At 44.6% G+C, this 19,248-nt stretch overlaps 1 protein-coding gene and 1 long non-coding RNA gene across 11 annotated transcripts in view; one reads left to right on the forward strand and one right to left on the reverse strand.

The window, feature by feature from the left end:
- Positions 1-226: 226 nt before the first annotated feature.
- DSCAM (DS cell adhesion molecule) overlaps positions 227-19,248 on the reverse strand; it is a 603,397-nt gene continuing 584,375 nt past the window's right edge. For all 9 annotated transcript variants that reach the window (XM_077342744.1, XM_077342751.1, XM_077342750.1 and 6 more), the window contains one exon: positions 227-1,198. In XM_077342744.1, coding sequence (XP_077198859.1) covers positions 858-1,198 — 341 coding nt within the window. In that variant the 3' untranslated portion in view covers positions 227-857. The remainder of the gene's footprint in view (positions 1,199-19,248) is intronic.
- Positions 5,838-19,248, forward strand: part of LOC143839955 (uncharacterized) — a 63,095-nt gene continuing 49,684 nt past the window's right edge. The window contains exon 1 of one of the 2 annotated variants that reach the window (XR_013231950.1): positions 5,838-5,882. This is a non-coding gene — a long non-coding RNA (uncharacterized LOC143839955). The remainder of the gene's footprint in view (positions 5,883-19,248) is intronic. The other variant, XR_013231951.1, reaches the window with a different exon arrangement.

Here is a 19,248-nt window from a genome sequence, read left to right on the forward strand (position 1 = left end):
ACATGAATATTCATCCATGCTCTTAATTGTATCCTTTTACATTTGAATTTAAACACCTTCCTTCCCTAACTGGAAGTCCCCTAGAGATTTCTCCTCTTCTTCAATGGTTAAACAAAGCTTCTTCCTGTCAAGTGTGTGGGGGTTATAATTCTACAAAACCTAAAGGGATCCCATGCTAAATAAATAGCAGAAGCAACAACAAGGCAAGGTAAAGCAGACACAGAGATAAAGGCAGAAGACCCTTTTATTTCGCATAGACAAAATGCAAAGAGTGTCTCTTAAATTAAGATTAAAAAAAGAAAAGAAATGCCAAAACCAAACTGAATCCCCCTCCCTTCCCCACTGCACTGACTGACAGCACTCATTCTAATTAACGATAAAAGGGGGGAAATTAATAAGGACCAATTTTCTAGTTTAAAAAAATGTGCAAAACATGACAAAAAGACTTTTTGCCTTCTCAAATAAATATCCCTGTTAAATTCACAGAGAGTGATTGATTTTTATTATTTTCCTCCTCCTCCTTTGTGTGTAATGGAATCCCCAGTTTAAAATATTTTATTTAATTCCCATGCACTTTGTAGAAAATCAGTAAAAACACAAAAGCTTTGTGAATATCAGAAAAACTGGACTTCCTTTTCCCAAAAAATTCAGAGGTCCAGTCAGATGAAGCTCACACTCAGACAGAAAAAAAGCAGGAGAGTCTTTGCACTGTCTGTAGGTTGCATTTTTCATCCCAAATATTTTGGCAATCTTCTTCTTTAATTATAAATATTCGAATTCAATAAAAAAGGTAGCTTTGATTGATTTTTAAATAATTGTTAGTTATTTACAACAACTGTCCAGTCATGCTCTTTTCGTTATACCAGGGTATATGATTTTGCGTAGGGATTGTTTCCTTTCAAGTGGCCCCGGGAGTCCAGCAGGGATTCTTGGGAGCTGCTCATTTTAGCTGCCTGTCCTAGCTCAGCTCCTTCTCGCTGAGGTAAAGTTGCTATGGCACCAGGTTGCCATGACTGTACTTCTCTCGTTGATGATGTTTCCATAGGTATTGGCTCCAAAACTGTGGGGCGCTTCAAGGTTCGACTTTTCTGAGGTTCCAGACAGGCTTGTCCTAAACCCAGGTCTCTGCTAGTGCCCGGAACTGCTCGGTTTAACAAAAAGTCCATTCTAAGATATGGTGGCAAATGCATGAGGTCACCTGTTATGGGAAGGGAGAAAAAGGAAAAGGTAGTTAACACAATACAAAACCCTTGTTTGTGACTGGAAAGGGATTGTATTCAGTGCTGAAACTGATCTGTCTCTCACCTAGTCATGGGCTATATAGGAAAATAAATCCTGCCAGGCTCACAATATTTATTTGAAGAAATATTGTTCCATGAAATCTAATGGTGTCCTGAAGCTATTATCCCACTGAGTTGATATGTCATGGGTGAAAAAAAAAAGCAATGTACTAAAGGAATTATTTTTAATGAGAGGAAAGAACAAGAAGTCCAGGTATTATGATGCTGCATCCATAGAAAGAACTTATATTCTAAATATATAATGTGGAAATGCATCACAGAAACTTCAGTGCACCTTAACTTCTAAGTCTTAATTACACTTCTTGCACAACTAGATGAGTGCTATGTGGAAAGCAACAAAATATAACAGCATGATTTAAACATGTTATAGTAGAACTGGCCTTTATAGAAATCAGTTTTTAACACAATAGAAATCACAGTTTTTAACCTTCTAGGTTGTTTTGCTGAAAGCACACAACATTTTCCCAGCTCTAAAAGTACTGCACTTTGCATACAGAAGGCGATACATTTCTTCCAGGCAGCACATTTATTGTATTTGATGTATGGAATAAATGTTCATTAATGAATTAACTTACAAAATTCATATCTTACCTTTTAGCCCAAACAGGACCATTAAGTGGTGACCAATTAAAAAAATATATATTATAAAACCCATCGTAAAATCAGTTAAAGTCACAAATAAAACCTGTATGAAACCCGCAATTAAAATATACTCAAGGGAGGAGAGGTCATTAAGAGAACCAATATAGAGCCAAGTGAGCCCCCCCCCCCCAAGTCTTCACCTACTGGCAGAAGACAATGATAGAAAGGGACAGGCAGATATTTCAGGGGAGGAAATTCCACAACTGTGGTACTACGACCAAAAAGGCCCTCTTTTAGGTTGTCACCTGCCTTAACTCAGAAGGTGGGGGCAAAACCAGGATCTCAGAAGATGATCACAGTGGTTGGTTCAAATATTGTTTGAAAAGCAAATGGTGATAAATAGCACCATGATGACATTTTGTGACTTTTTAAAAGGTATTACTGGAGGATCCTCTGTGTAGCATCCTGACAGGGAATACTCATCTAGTCAGAAAATAAAGTGCTTCTAGGCCTTTTAGCTATGATAAGTGTCATAGATTCATAGATTACTCTGACCTGGCTAGTCCAGTCTCATCTGATCTCAGAACCTAAGCAAGGGTGACCCTTGTAGGGCCCATTATGCACGGCCGCCGAAACGGCGAATTTGGGTCACATCGAAAAAGCGGAGGGGGAAGACGCGACGCATACCGGTTATGCACGGGGCGGGGCGTGACGGCGGCAAAACCCAGAGTAACCGATTATGCACGCGCCGATCCGGGCGCCGCTTCTGGTTGCGCCCCGCTCACCCGGAAGCTGCGCTTTCTTCCGCGTTTCACTGACGCGGCTTTTTCGGCGGCATGCACCGAAGCTGCAGCCGGTTGCAGCCGGCTCCGTGCGTTATCCGTGATTTTAGTCGCCGCCATTCCACCCCGAATGTGCGCTAAAACCCCCGTGCATAATGGGTCTATGGGAGACCGAAAGGGAAATCTACAGAACCAGGCAATGACAAATCGCCCCTGGAGTCTCTTGCCTTCAACCCCTAATATGGTTGGCCATGTTGGCTGTGACTTGATGGCACATTCTTCTGTTACCTGGAAGAAGCTTTAGGAACTGTTCATTGGAATTATACACAGCATGCTATAGAAGGAAAATTCAAAATAACCATGTAAAACTGTTGCTGAAAGAAACTTTCAGAAATAAAACTTGGTATGGGATTATCTTTTTAGAATGGATGTGATCTTTATAGTATTTATTATTTTTATAGATACAAATGCATGATCTCATTGAAAGGTTTCCTACATGAGACCCAGTTTAGTGTAGTGATTAAGAACAGCAGCTTCTAATCTGGAGAATAGGGTTTGATTCCTCATTCCTCCACATACAACCAGATGGGTGACTTTGAGCCAGTCACAGATCTCTCAGAGCTCTCTCAGTTCCACCTAACTCACAGGGTGTCTGTTATGGGGAGAGGAAAGGAAGGTGATTTTAAGCTGCTTTGAGACTTTGAGGTAGTAAAAAGCAGGGTACAAAAACAGCTCTTCTTTACATGAAAAGGCATGATATAATGAATATTTTCTACTAAAATACAGTGGATAGCCACAATTTCTTCTTCTTGGACAGCCTCTTCTGAACAAAATACCATGACTACATTCTCCTGTTCCAATTACAAATATGTATAGTCAAATACTATGTTATGCTCTGGATAAAATTGTTAAAACTAATCAACAACATCTGTAAACCGCCCGTGGCGCCGCGGGCGCCACGGTCTAAATAAAGCAGTAAGGGGTCCTGGGGCGGGATGAGTCCGGGATGAGGAAGGGTCCAGATTGGACCCTTCCTCATGACAGACAATCGGAGGGACCAATCGGCAGGCGCAAAGCGCCTGCCGATTGGTCCCTCCGATTCCCAGCCCCAGGAACTGAGAGCCGCGCGCAGCGCGGCTCTCAGTTGCTCCCGACCTGACGCGGCGAGAGGCGCGAAGCGCCTCTTGCCGCGTCAGGCCGCCGCCTGAGGGAGCCCCCGGCAGTCGCGCTGTGCGCGGCTGCCGGGGGCTCCCTGCCCGGAGGCCTGACGCGGCGAGAGGCGCGAAGCGCCTCTTGCCGCGTCAGGCCTCCGGGCAGGGAGTCCCCGGCAGCCGCGCACAGCGCGACTGCCGGGGGCTCCCTGCCTGACGCGGCCTGACGCTTCCTACCGCTGTCGGGACGGCCGCTGCTGTTGGCTGTCCTGCTGGCCTTCGGCTCGGCGTTGCTGGTGGGCTGGCAGGCGAGCTGCATGTGGAGCCGGTACCTGGACTGGCGGACGCGGCGCCTGCAGGATCAGCTGGCTCCCAGGCAGAAGAAGCTGGACTGCAGCCTGCTCAACAACGAGCCCCGCAGCCCGCCGCCGAGTCGCTGACCGCCCCGAAGCCGGTGGGGCCGTCAGCCCAACAGTACAGCCGCTTCTGCTGCGCCGCCGCAGGAAGCTACGTTCGCCGCCCCATCAGCGGCGCCGCCGGAGACGTCCGCCCCGCCCCTGACGCCCCATCGCCTCTTCCTGCTTGAAGGACTTTGCTGCTGCCGCTGGCTCGAAGCCTCCTTCTCCTGCCCATCAGCCAGCCAGCCAAGCTCAGAGAAGAGCCTGAGGACCTCACTACGACCGGCCAGGGCAGCTGGAAGGACGAAACTAAGAGAGGGAGGGAGAATGGCTCTCCCTCTCTCCTACGCTTTAGGTAGGCTGCTCCACGGAGCGGGGGGGGGGATAACTGCTAGCGCCCATTGCATTTCAATCTGCAATGGGCTATATTTCTAGTCCAGCAATAATTCAGTAACACCCTCAGTTCCAGGACAAGATAAAGAGATTAAATGAATAACTGGATCCCTATCCTGTCCTTAACTCACTCTCATTTTAAACTAGCCATCCAACCAGCTGTCTTCTCTCATTATGGTTCCCAGCTCCTCCCTGTGGGGAAGGGGGACAGTGTTGCAAGATCCAGGTTGGGAAACTGCTAGAGATTTGGAGGTGGGGCATGGGATAATCAGGACCTCAGTGGGGAACAGTGCCACAGAATCCAAAACATCCAATCTCCTTTTTGACACTTTTCTGCATTAGATGTATTGATGCCTAGAGCTTCAAGTTATAACAATATCTCCTACCTGGGATTTCTGATAGAGATCATGTCATCTTACAGCACACTTCCAAAATAATTATGTTACAACTAAATCGTGCCTTCTCAATGTATGTGATTGACCAATCCAAAACAGCCCTGCATAGCCACCCATCAGCTGCTTAATAAATGTTCTAGTTTTGGAGCCTATCTGCAGTGGAGTGGGAAGGTTAAACAGCAAAATACGGCTTGTTAGGTCAATCCAGTGAACCATAAATTGTGCAGGCTGGACTCAAAAACTTATCTGGCTGTTTCACAAATGTAAGAGTTTCTTACAACTCAGATTAAAAAGATGTTCAAACTCTCTTTAAAATATATTTCCAGCAATTAATTCATTAAAGCTTTAGAATTTATTAAACATGATCTCTAGTTGTCAAAACTGTACTACTGAGTTATAGAAACTTGCCAAAAAATTTAAGCACAAGACCATTTTAGTAACAGTTTAGTACCATAAGCCAACTAAAAAAAAGAGAGGCTGATGTGAGCCATAAACAAACTCTGACACTATGTTGAGATAAAACCATTATAGAACATTTCCCCATTGTACTTACACTAATAAATCGAAAGTTGGCCTGCACTTTAAGATAAAGCAGATTCCTTAGTAAGCTTCATAAGTAACAGCCATGCTATTGTTACCCCCATGTTAAACACTTTCAAATCTGTTCCTGATTTGAAGTCTGAGAATGACTCTCAAAGGTTTGGGTGGAATCTCTGTTTATTCTTGCAGGCTTTGTTTGGCTGGCACCATATGCTTTATTGGTGTTGAGTTTCCAGCACAGATGTATGGTGCCCTATTTTTAGCATGTTGTGCTTCTTATCTTGGGAACTGACTAGCATACTGTAGTGCTTACATAAGGCTACTGACTGGAAATATAATGGTAAGTGCCCAAGAGGCCTAAAATTGTCAATTTATGTATTTTTATCCTTTTATCCTTAACAGCACTTTTCAGCTGGGGGTAGGATATTCAGGGGGCTGAACAGCTGCTAAATCAGCCTGTCTTAGAGATACAGCAGCGTAGCACCCCACCACTGCTAAACAGTGGCAGGCACAGCTAGCACAGCATGCCGCAGTTCCCCACCAGAGCTGAACTGGTGCAGGTCTCGAGTCTGCCCTGACAAGGGAAAGGGCAGGCCCAAGGGTATGGCAAGTGTCAAGACAGCCCCCTAAGCTGCCCTATTCTGGGAACGCACCCCAGAACCGGCATAAAGTTATGCCAGGCTTTCTTAACAGGGTTTTCATAAAAACCTGGGTTTCATAAAAACCTTCGTAAAAACCTGTTTTAAAAACAGCCCTTAAAGTGTTTCCCCATGTGGGTGGGAATTAGTTGATTTTTTATCAGGTGATATAACCATATATAGTTATGTCAACTCACCCCCCCCCCTCCCAAAATGGCAAATGATGAGCTGGGAGGGAGTGGAGAGGGGACGGGCTCCAGTCACAAAAATCCTTGCTGGCCAAGGCTTGTCACATGTGGTAGTAACTGGAGTGCAGAGAGTTAAGAACCCTCATTTTAACCTTACTGCATGTGGGGGTGGGGGTGACAGGGAGTGATGCAGTGGCAGATGCCTGCCCCAGACCTGCTCTAGCAAGGGTGGGGAGATCAGTGGGTCTCAACACTCCTCCGCAGTATGGGCTGGGGGAGGTGTGGGTAGATTATAGGATAATGGTTGCTGCCACGCCTTCTTTGCATCTCTCTTCTTGACCCAGTGCTTATTTATTTAACAAAATGCATACTCACAAATTAAAACATACATAATGCCATTACATCTTAAAAACCACAAAACCCAACAAAAACATAATTAAAACTATTAGAACCAGAGCTAAATGACCTACAAAAATATATTTTAAAACTCATCAGTGGGTATTGCCTGGAATACTACTCTGGCATGGTAGCTATGCAGGCTGCACCTTGTTGAAAAGCTCATATTATTTTCCCCCAAAGAATGCATCTAGGGAGTTGACCAACAATGCTAGTATTACATTGGCAGCTGGCTACTACCACTGCAGCAGCCCCTAGAATTGGGCTGTCTGATATGTATTGGTCTTACAGCGGGCTTAACTTCTAGTTTGAAATAAAACAAAAAGTACAGGTACCGTGGAAGTCTGGAATAGCAACATACCACAAAATGGGTTAGAGGTAAAATGGAAAACTCTTGAAAGGCAGCATGTGATCATTGTAAAGCTCTTATCCTTTCTTTAAGAAAACCAGTAAGGGGGAAAATGAAGGCTTACCTACCCCACAGACTTAAGTAGTTCCTCTTTCCAAGGAATCTTAGGAGCTGCTGATTTGAGAGGTGAACAAAGAGTCTTTAACAGAGCACCTTCTGCAAACTCCAGTACTCCTCCAATATTCTTAGGGTAAAGATATAACAGCTAGAACTGACACAAGCATAAAGCATTAACTCACCCTTAGAGAGATGCCTAGATTCTCTCATAGGAGATTTACAATGCCATCCTACGGTGAGTTATAACCTTATAAGCACATTGATTTCAATGGATTTAGAAGGGTGTAACTTCACTTAGGATCGCACTGTAACTGCTACAGCAATGACCTTAAGGAAGAGATCCCATCTATTGTGGGGTTTTGCTTTGCAAATGGTGCTGTTTTAAAAGATGCACTAAGCCACTGATTCTAGATTTAAAATTGCACGGAAAAGACAAATATTTGCTTTTTAGACTGCTTGAAAATGAGATTTCACAGCTACACAGGTTTCATTATAAAGACAGTCCTATTTATTACAAGATACACTGTCGTTTTGTTCCAGCCTTTTGAGTGTGAATAGTGAATGATATTGCAGAATAGCATATCTGTTATGACTAACAATATTCATTTTTTCCTCCCATTTAGCAGTTTAGATTATAATTATTTCATGCACAGTAAACTATTTCAAGTAAAACACACAACTGGCCTTTCCATATCAAATGTTTTAAATATCAATCCAATCCTACGCATATCTGTGCCAAAAATATACAGACCGGTTTGTGCAGAATATATGAGACAAATCGGCTAAAAGCTACAATCCCAATTTACTGTATTTCAAGGGTGTAAGGCAGGCTTTCTCAACCAGGGTTTCATGGAACCCTGTGGTTTCTTGATAGCCCTGAAAGGTTTTCCCAAATGTGTGGGAGACAATTTTTAATATATTTTATATTTGTTAAACATTTATTAGGTAATATGACCATATATGGTTATGTCGATCAGCCCTCCCCTCCAAAATGGCCAATGATGGCCTGTAGAGGGTAGGAAGGGAAAGGGCCTTGGGTGAGTGTGTACACAACTATGCTTCCTAACCATATTCTGCATGATTGCACCACTTCTGGGGTTTCTCGAAGCCAGGAGAATGTTTCACGGGTTCCTAGTGGTAAAAAAGTTGATAGGGAGTTTGTGCCACATGATAATGATTGACAATAAAAAAAGAAAAAAATTACTGGCAGGAAGTTTCCACTTCCTGTCCATTGGCTACCTTGAGCGGGTGGGAAAATCTGGGATGGACAGGGAGACGTGGGTCAAAGACACCCCCCTGCAGTCATGGGAAAACATTGGGGTAGCTATCCCAAGGCAAAACACTAGGAGACAGTGTGGCATAACAGCTGGGTGAGTCCTCCATGCGGAAGAGGTCTGGGAGAAAGGGGGGTGGGGAAGGGACTTCTACATTTTTCCTGAATATGGCTCATCAGGACCAAAATGAAGGGGGGATGCTGGGAGGAGTTGAATGGCTGCCAGCCATTTAATCCACTTTCCCCTGCTTCAAAAGTGTGTGTGTGTGTGTGTGTGTGTGTGGACTGAGATCTTAATAGTTTACAGTCATTTAATTATAAGAACTTCCTGAGTCTGCTGGCCAGTGGTTAGGTTTACATGGGTGGCAGCCATTTAGCTGTTCCATTTCACTCCCCTACCTTTGAAGATTTAAGTTAATTAAACTGAGCCCACCAGTCACTTAGTTTAAACTGGCTGATTTAGCTTCCCCCTCCTTCAAAGGGGGCGGGCATGAAAGGTTTATTGGCTAACAGCTTTAAATGGCTTTGAAGTTCGGAGAGCAAAACTGAGGGGTTTAATGACTCACACATTTAAATTTAATAGCTTGGTGGGTCTGCTGGTCAGTTGTTAGGTTTAAATAGCTGGCTAGTTGCTTCCCACTACCTTTGGGGGGGAAAAATGGTTCACCCATCAGCTGTTAGGTTTAACAGGCAAACAGAAATGGCCACAAAGCCATTAATTGTTCAGGGAAGATGCCTTCACGAACTCTAAACCTGCACAAATTAAGGCCAAATTTCAATTCATGAACCATTCCATGTCCATGTCTAATGCTGGGGGGTAAACGGTAATGACTGGGGAAGGCACTGGCAAACCATCCCGTATTGAGTCTGCCATGAAAATGCTAGAGGGCTTCACCCTAAGGGTCAGACATGACCCAGTGCTTGCACTGGGGATACCTTTACCTTTATGGCAGAATCATGGCAATACTCTCATAATTGAACAGGTACCTGTTTCCTATAAGTTCTGTTACGTCTTGCTAGGGGACAATACTGCCAACTGATAACATTTCCAGAAAAAGACCTAAATAAAACTCCACGGCCTTTGATGCACTAATTGCATCTCTTCATTGCAGTGTGTGTTATTAGCAATGAAAGCCAACCTTTCAGCTCAAGGGTACTGAAAATTAGGGTGCTTAATAATTGATAAAGTGAAGCTTAATAACTACTAAAACTATTTAGAAATTATGGTTTTCTAATATAACTTAATGGACTTTTCTGTTGGATAAGAAAAAGATTGTATAGCAATAACCATCCATTCAGATATAAATTTTGTTGTATACATAGTTACTAGCTCCCCTACTTTCCACTTGGGTTAATTCAGTGAGCATTGCCAGTGAGTTCTGTTACCAATTATCAGAATTTTACACTGCAGTATGAACATATGAAAAACAAGAGCATCTATTAAACACAAAATTAATTCAATAACTGTGACCCAATACAGTTAGAGGATACATCCCTGGGGGAAAAAAAACTTCTCCTCACAGCCCTAAATTGGATGAAGAACTACATGCATACATGACACCTTGCATAATTTCTCATATAATCCAGGTGCCTTGGTATGAAGTAAAGCACCTCTCTGATTCTTCCCCTCAAGGTTTAATGGATGTAGTAACTAAATGGTGTTACTAATTGCAGCCTGCAGGCCTTTTCAAGGACAAAGTGTGGAATGGGATAACTGGCTCTATGTGAAAACTTGTGAGCACCAGTGGGAGCGGAGGAGTCAGGAGTGGTGAGATAATCTTCTAGAGAATTCTAGCCAGAATGCACTCTGGATGATTGATTGTCTTTGCCCGATCCAGGTGGGCCTCAACTATGATCTGCCTGTTTGCAAATGGACAGTATCATAAAGAATGCTTAAGCTAAGGCTTGAAACTGTATGAACCTAAGAATGTGCCTTCTAATGCAACTTTTCATTGTTTTAGATATTTAAGCTAGCATTTCTAATTTTTTGAACCTGCTTCCTTTTAGAGACTAGTATTGTCTATTAATAAACAGATATTCTTCAATGTATTCTAATAAACTTTTACAAAAGTCTGTTTCTTGAGCAAATTTGTTCTGGGAACCCACAGGATCCAGTTTGGGACTCCTTGACACTTGGCTATATACACATTGTAAAAAAATCAGTGGTAGTACCAATTTGGTAGGCCTGCATATGTGGAGACCTACTAGTGGCATGCATATACGTTTGGATCAGGATTATGAAATTCAAATAATTGCTGGAATAAGTGTCTGAGCAATGTTTGTTTTTTCTGTCAAGTCACAGTCAAATTACGACAACCTCATAGGCTTTCAAGGCAAGAGATGCTTAGATATGGTTTGCCACTGACTGCTTCTGTGTAGCAGCCTTAGACTTCCTTGGTGATTTCCCACCTAAGTACTAACCAGAGCTGAACCTGTTTAGCTTCTGAGCTTGGACAAAATCAGGCAAGCCAAGATAGCTGTGACTCGATCTTGACTGCAAGATGCATACTCATACTAAATTACAGTTTGGAGGTGTCTCCCCTCACCCCTTACAAAGCTCATGGCAGAATGGCAGGCTGGACATTCCAAGACATAAAAAAAACATGCACAAGTAAATGGATTAATACCCCTTTCTTGTATGGTCCTCACTGGAATTGAATCTCTGAACTCTCTCCGGAGTTCCTACTGAACATGGAATACGATCAGGCTTTAGGATGCTTAGGGCTGATCCTGCATTGAGCAGGGGGTTGGACTAGGTGGCTTGTATGGCCCCTTCCAATTCTATGATTCTATGATTCTATAAGCTTTAAAAGAGGCAGAGAAAATCTGATCACAGAATTTGCAGTAACTCAAGTGCTTTGATTCTTCAATACAATTTAATTGAAAGTCTATATAATCAAGTCAACAGATAATTTTTCAGGGGTAAAGTTATTTAGAACTGACCTACACATTACCTTGGTAAATGATTGTGCTAAAATTTGGATTTTCTTTCATAATCTGTGGGGCAGAGATTTTGTAGATTACTGGTAACAGGGAGGTTGATCTGGGGGCATTTTTATTAAAATGCAAACAGGGGTAGGGAAATTTGGGTTTGTTTTCTAGCTTGTAGTGCTTTTCTTGGTCAATGTTATAACTGTACCACGAGGATAAAATAAACAGCACAATGTTAACATATCACAATGCATTGTATTTAAGGGATTCAGATGTGATAAATATGTGAAGCTTCAAATAATCACCTACTAGGATCAGCCAGTCCCTCACTTCAGATTTCCCCTGACATGTCCACTAGTGCCTAATGCAGAGAGACACTGCTGAAGGAATTAAGTCTGGCCTATATTCTGCTCCATATTCTAATCCTCTAGGGTTGCCATATTTGGCTGCAACTTGGTGGTGCTTTCCACCACCATACTTCCTTGCTTCAAAACCTTCAATGGATTATGCTTTTCCATCAAAAAGAAGTCTCACTTTATTTAAAAATAGTTTAAAGAACTTTTTTGCTTCATTATTTTAAACAACACTAATGGTCAGCAGAATATTGGCTGTTGTTGGAACAACTGCTTTCTCACTACAAGAGCAGTTTACAACAGGGTTGAGGACAGATGGAAAGTGCTGTCAAGTCAGAGCCAACTTATGACAACCGCATAGGGTTTTGAAGGTGAGAGACACTGAGAGATGGCTTTCCATTGCCTGCCTCTGCATCATGATCCTGGGACTCCTTGGTGGTTTCCCATCTAGTACAAGCCATCTCATGAGATCAGGCTAGTCTGGGATATCCGCATCAGAGCAGGATTAAGGAACTTCACGGGGAGTCGACCAGTGCAGCCTTAAGTAGAGTGACACCATTTTAAACCTATGGATTTCCATGGACTTAGAAGGGGTTCACTCTGCTTAGGATGGCACTGCAAGTCTGTCAGTTCCACCATTACTACAGACCAAACAGGAATTTTAATGTTCAACACTAATGCAGCAGCAAAGTTGCAGAAACTTTGAGATGAACTTTGCTGTGTAAAATCAATATGAACTCCCAAACTGAATCTTGGAAAAATTCTAAATAAATCATGAAGGAATGTTCATGAGGCACAGTATACTACAAACTCTGTGTCCATTCTTGGCTCATCATGCAAGCCAGTTCATTTATTTTTTAGAGGACATGCTGAAACTGATCTTCCAGTCATTTGATAAAGGAGAGAAAACATATTAAACTTATCACTCAGGTACCTTACATTTTACTAGCTTGCTGAATGGAAATTCATTAATAATGCAAAATGTCAAAGGAAGCTTATTTACCACTAGAGTTAATTTGAAAACAGAGGAAACCCTGCTTCTGGAACATAACCCTAATCTTCCCTCCTAGCGCCAACAATTACCTCTGAAACAATCATTGTAACTAGCCCTTTGTGAGTAGTTAGAACCAAGAAGACTGGTGGAATCTGGGTCAGCTCCAGTAAAGACCCAAGTTTTCTTAGCAAAAGGAGAACAGCTAGGCATGCTGAGAACTACCTGCAAACATGCCCACCAGTTGAACTTGCCCCTCCTCCAATCTGATTGCTGCAATTCTACTAGAGCGGAGCTCTCACCTTGGCGTGCCTTTATGCCAGTGTTTGCTGTGTGTGTAGAACAGCTTCACAGCCATGCAATAGCCTTTGTAGACAGATTTCCTTCCTTACAAATTAGCGATTGCTGAAGAATTTATCTCTAGAGTTATTTATTTAAAAATATATTGTGACACCTTTCTACCCAACTTGGGGTGCCTAAAGCACTGAACGTTTGAAAAATTAAAACTGCATTTGAAACACAAATATAAACATGTATGCACACAAATAGGGAGAGAAGCTAATAAGAGTTAGTGTGGGAATACCAAACAAAATGTGAAATTCTGTCCTCGTTGGGGGAAGATAACAATGGTCTAGTCTAAGCTGACTTACAGTGACCACATGGGGTTTTCAAGGCAAGAGATATTCAGAGGTGATTTTTCCATTGCTTGCCTCTACATCATAACCCGGGTATTCTTTGGAGGTCTCCCATCCACATACTACCCAGGACCAACCTTTCTTAGCCTCTGAAATATGACAAGGTCAGTTTGAAGACAACAACGGTGGGAGACAAATCAATCTCCCCGAGAGGGTGTTCAAAAGCTTCAGCACAACTCAGCTGACCTTTTCTCAGGTTGCCACTTGTCTGGACTCAGATGGCAGGGGCACTTGAAAAGGAACCCGTAAGGTAACTGGAGTGGTTGGGTAGTTTATATGGAAATAGGTAGCTCTTAAGGTATGCTTGGCCCAAGCCATATAGTGCTTTAATGATCAATACCAGCTCCTTGAGTTGAACCCAGAAGTAAATTGTGAGTGCTATGGTTCCTATGACCCAATCTGGTCTGGCCACAGCATTCTGTACCAACTAGGAAAAGAGCCCATTGTAACCCAAATACAATGGGCGCTAGAATGGGAAGGACAGGGAAGGAGGCAGGAAGGGAACGAACCTTACATGACAGAGCCCCAGAAGTGACCGCATGTATGCATCTCCACGAAATACCAAAGGGCAGAGTGTCATGCAAATGCACTTGAGCTGCAATGTAAATTTTCCAGCAAAGCAAAGAATATCGGAGGGAGAAGGGATCTCTGCAGGCTGCCTTAATTAGCCGGGAAAGGTTATTTAACCCGCAAACACAGCTCTGAAAAGAGCTTTCACGGAAGATAGCAAAATGCGCACATTTAGGCTCCGGGCAGCGGCGGCGGCAACGGGGCATCCTCAGCTGCTCCGCGGTTGCGTGGGCGGTCCCTCGGTGGCCATTTCCTGAGCTGCGTCGTGAAAAGGGACGGGAGTCCCCGGCAGCCGCTCGCAGGGCGGCTGGTGGATGCCGATCCGAAGAGCTTTCACAGAAGAAAGCAAAATGCGGACCTCTAGGCTCCAGCCGGCGGCGGCGGCGGCGGCGGGGGGGCATCCTCAGCTGCTCCGCGATTCTGTTGGCGGTCCCTCGGCAGCCATTTTGTGTGCTCCGTGGTCATAAGGGATGGGAGCAAAATGCGACCTCTAGGCTCCAGGCAGCGGCGGCGGCAGCCGCGGGGCATCCTCAGCTGCTCCACGATAGGTCTTCGGATCGGCCCCCAGCAGGTAATAAGGGACGGGAGTCCCCGGCAGCCGGCCGCAGTGCGGCTGCTGGGGGCTCCCTGGGCGGCGCCCTGACGCGGCGGGAGGTGCTTCGCGCCTCTCGCCGCGTCAGGCCGCCGCCCAGGGAGCCCCCGGCAGGCGCCCTGCGGCCGGATGCCAGGGACTCCGTAGGCGGCGCCCTGACGCGGCGGGAGGCGCTTTGCGCCTCCTGGCGCATCAGGCCACCGGGCAGGGAGCACCCGCCAGCCGCGCGTAGCGCAGCTGGCGGGTGCTCCCTTGCCAGCAGCCTGACGCCTCGGGAGGCGCTTTGCGCCTCCCGAGGCGTCAGGCCGCCGGCCAAGGAGCAACTGCGAGCCGCGCTATGCGCGGCTCACAGTTGCTCCGGCAAGGAATCGGAGGGACCAATCGGCAGGCGCTTCGCGCCTGCCGATTGGTCCCTCCGATAGTCTGTCATGAGGAAGGGGCCAATCGGCACCCTTCCTCATCCCGGACACAGCCCGCCTTCCAAGGGCTTACTGTTTTATTTAGTCCGTGGCGCCGCCCGCGGCGCCACGGGCGGTGTAAAGATTGTTGGTTCTGGAAGGTCTTCAAGGACAGCTCTACATATAGCACACTGTGATAACGTAATCTAGGTGTAAACTGCATGGAGCTTTTATTCCAATCCCAGGTCAATTCAGTCCCTGCTGTCTACACAGAATGCGATTTCCGTTTTGATTTTGGGCGATTTAAATTTTCCTTCTGCAGCAAGAAGGATTAATCCAGAGTGACCCTACCTTTATTGTGCGATATCTTAGAGTGCATTTAATACTCAATATTTCAAGATTCGGATTGAGAAAGCAGGAATATTTTGAACCTCCGTGGTAGAGACGCCCTGATAGGACAAAGGTGGCCATGTGAGAAGCTTGCCTTAATGGAGAAGCCCCTAATTTCTCTCAACTTCTGTCGGTCTTGGATTTTTTCTCCCTCCTCTGCCTTCTTCTATCCTCTCCCCCCCCCCTCTAAGAAAAGAAAGAGGCTCCCTGCTTGGCTCCTCCCCCCCCCTTCAAGAAAAGAAAGAAAGAGGTTTGGCTCCCCCCCTTCTGAACTACCCTAACCACGCGCAGAACATTTTTCTGTTTCAATGGAGGGGGTGGGGAGAGGAAGACCCGAGTTCAAATCGATCTGAATTGAACAGGATTGACAATGGAATAAACAAAGTAAGTGCAGACTCTGCCCTTGATGCTACCAAGGCACCTCAATGGTAAGACCATTATGACCAGAAAGAGCTGCAGCTAGGTCACCAATGGGCCCAGTAGCACCCCTAAGCTTTGAACCTGTTCCTTCAGGGAAGTGCAACACCATCTAGAATGGGGAGGGGGTACCCAATTCCTGTATCAAACCATGGTCCATGGTAAAATACAGCATAGGAACTGGCATGCAACTGGTAGCAACTCCTGAATTTACAGTGACTGTTTCCAGTGGTATCCAAGACCTTGCAGCCTATTATCCATATCACATATTTTAACTTCCATATAGATCAAAGCCAAGAATTAACCATGTTAGCATAACTGACCTGGATGGCCCAGGCTTGGAAACTAAGCAGCATTGGCTAGTATTTGGATGGGAGACCTCCAGGAAATAGCAGCGTCCTGACATGAAGGCAGGCAATGGCAAAGCACCTCTGAACTTCTCTTGCCTTGAAAACTCTACAGGGTCACCATAAACAGTACTGACTTGATGGCAACACCTTGCAGAGTATCTACTTCACTCTTGCTGTACTACTCTGAACCATCTTGCAAAGCAGTAAGGCACGTTTTACAACACTGCACACCTACTTGCATCGCACAACAGCAGACTGTGTCTAAGTGGGGTTCATGCAAATTTAATGACTCTGAGCACTCTAGCTGTACTCCTTGCTCTGATGGGCGTTTCTAGACCAGCACACAATCTTACAGTCTGTGTTTAATACCGTGGCACCCATCCATGTAATCTGCAGATAGCATCTAGATGCCAGCTGTAGTGGCATGGCAGCAGATATGCTGTGCCAAATCACATTTAAGTGGAGCCAAAGGAGGCAACCACTCTCAGAATGGCAAATATTGAGAATAAAAGTCCATACATGGCTTGGGATGACTTTCCTGTCATGGTGTGTACATAATGGAGCCCTCTTAAATCAAACAGTGAACACATTTGAGTGGTGTTGACAGGGCGTGCTGCCCTAGCCTAGCATTGCTAATTAATCAATTGGGACAACCCCCTCCCTCCCCCAGTTCAGTATATTTTAATGGCTTGGCTTTAGGACTGGAGAAAGAAAAAATTATGGTAAGGCTAGGCAGGACCACAAAGCTTTCAGACACCTGAGGGGTTTCCTGGGTGCATGCATCCCAGCTGCTTTACCATTGTGTCATCACTCTAATCTCCGCTCATCTCCAGCCTCACCCATGGCAGTCTCTGAGCAACCCTCTGGGACTCACGCTGCATTTTTATAACATTGGAGGACATACAGTTTTGGGCCAGAAGCAGTTATCCAAGGACTGTGAGAAAGTGAAGCTTGGCCTTCCATGTACAGAAGCAGAATGCAGGACAACAGGTGCCCTCCTTACCCTACCAATGGGTTAACTCTGAGCAAATTGTGGTAACATTTGTCTAGGGTTTCACATTCTCAATCAGAATAATCATGCTCAGGTTCCTGCAAGTCAGTACTTACTCATACTTGGTTAGGGAGCTCTGTGTGCTCTACAGCAAATCATTTAATGTGCAGGGCATAACAAAACATAGCTGAAACTGGAGTAGAAGACTAGTTATTATAGCGCTGATATCTGTAACTGACCCATGGATCTTGTAAATATCTGTGCATCAGTTCCTGTTGCCACAGCAACAGCAGTATCCAATAACAGCTTTGTAAAGTCAATCACAAACTCTCATTTAAAGCATGATCACATGCTTCATTCTGTACCATTCAACAAGAGGACTTGTCGGGTCACTTTGAGCTCTAAATGCAGGCTTCTGCTGACATTTAAAAGAAGCAGTATACTTGAAATATATTCAGATTTGTATTTCAACTGAAATTGAGTTTGGTAATCAAACTACTTCCTGGTTGTGTTTTACGGAAGATTACTAAGAAGTAGAACAGCTTAATGATTGAAAGAATAGAACAATATTTTGATTTCAGCTTTAGTATAACTTTAGAACAGGAATTATTTGATGAGTGATATGCAACGTGCTCCTGTTCCTCAAGAACCAGAAGACAGAAGGAAAGTTGGTATATAAATTGAATCCTTGCATCAATTAACTATGGATCTGTAAATGGTACAATAAAAGAAGATGATCAAGTTTAAATCCACTGAAGTATGAACCATTATCCATGTTCTAATCATGTTTAATAATGTGCTCATGTGCCATTATTTTCTACAGGGGGAAAAGAAAATTGCTTATCTGCAGATTACAATTCATTTGAATGTATATATACTTCAGGGCTGCCAACCTACAGGTGGAGGCTGGAGAACCCCTGGAATCTCTGGATTACTGAGATCAGTTTCCCTGGAGAAAATGGCTGCCTTGGTCTCCATGGCACTAACCTCTGCAGCCATCCTTCCCACTTCCCAAACCCTGCCCTTCTCCACTCCCAGATCTCCAGGAATTTCCCAACCTGAAGCCAGGAACCCAATTTATATTAGCTACTGCCTCTTGTGCAGCCGGATCTCTGAATAAAGCAGGAGGACATAAAATAAACCTGGAAAACCACAAGATAACAATCACCAGTGTAACATGATAATGAGTACTAGGAAGGTCAGACCCCAGTGGCTGGCAAAGGTGCAGAGGGCCAAAAATAGAGGAAACAGAGAAGCTGCAGCCTGAGCACTAAGCCAAAGTTCCTGTGATTGTATACAGGTGTAGCTGACCCTACAACTGACCTAGACACCCAGTAAGCCAATTAGGACAACAAGTGCAGAAAGAAAGTTGACCAGCTTTACGCCTCCTCCCAGAGGTGTTCCCTAGAATGAAGGAATGCAAGCAGGTCTTGGACTGAAATAGCAGGAAGCAACTCAGGACTTTATTTCTATGCATCACCTGTGTTGTGAAGTGTTAGAACAGCTTTAACTAACTCCACAATTATGAGATGCACAGTTCTTTTGTTTTTCCTTTTCCAGACTATGGGAACATGGTTTTAGTGGAGCTTAGGCATCAACAGAAAAAGGATCGGGAATGGTATTACGAAAAAGGTCAGAGACTATGTCTACAAGGTTTTTAGTGGCGCCAGCTTCTTACCTGAATTGGGGAGGAATTGGGGCACAGTTGGTGAGTAGGCACAGGAACCCATGTGGCCATCCAGCTGACAGGTATGGATCAGAGCCAGGAGGTTGCCTGAATGTGGAGCACAGAATGCCCCTGGGTTGTTCCCCCAATCCAGAGTTTGCATGGGGGAGACATGACTGGGCCAGAGAGCATGTCCATTACCTCTGCCCCAGGACTGCAATGTCCTTCACTGTTGTCTCACAATTGTTGGTGATTCTGCTTGAGAGAGAGCTTATGAGTAAATCTAGACCTGGTAGAAGTTCACCAGTCTCCACTGGCTCTGGAGACTCATTTGCCCTTATGAACTCCTTGCAATCTGGACCAACCTTGACCCACTCCTTGCTGTCTCTTCCCTAGGGGGA

Source organism: Paroedura picta, chromosome 6 (genome assembly GCF_049243985.1).
Source record: "Paroedura picta isolate Pp20150507F chromosome 6, Ppicta_v3.0, whole genome shotgun sequence".
NCBI lineage: Eukaryota > Metazoa > Chordata > Lepidosauria > Squamata > Gekkonidae > Paroedura > Paroedura picta.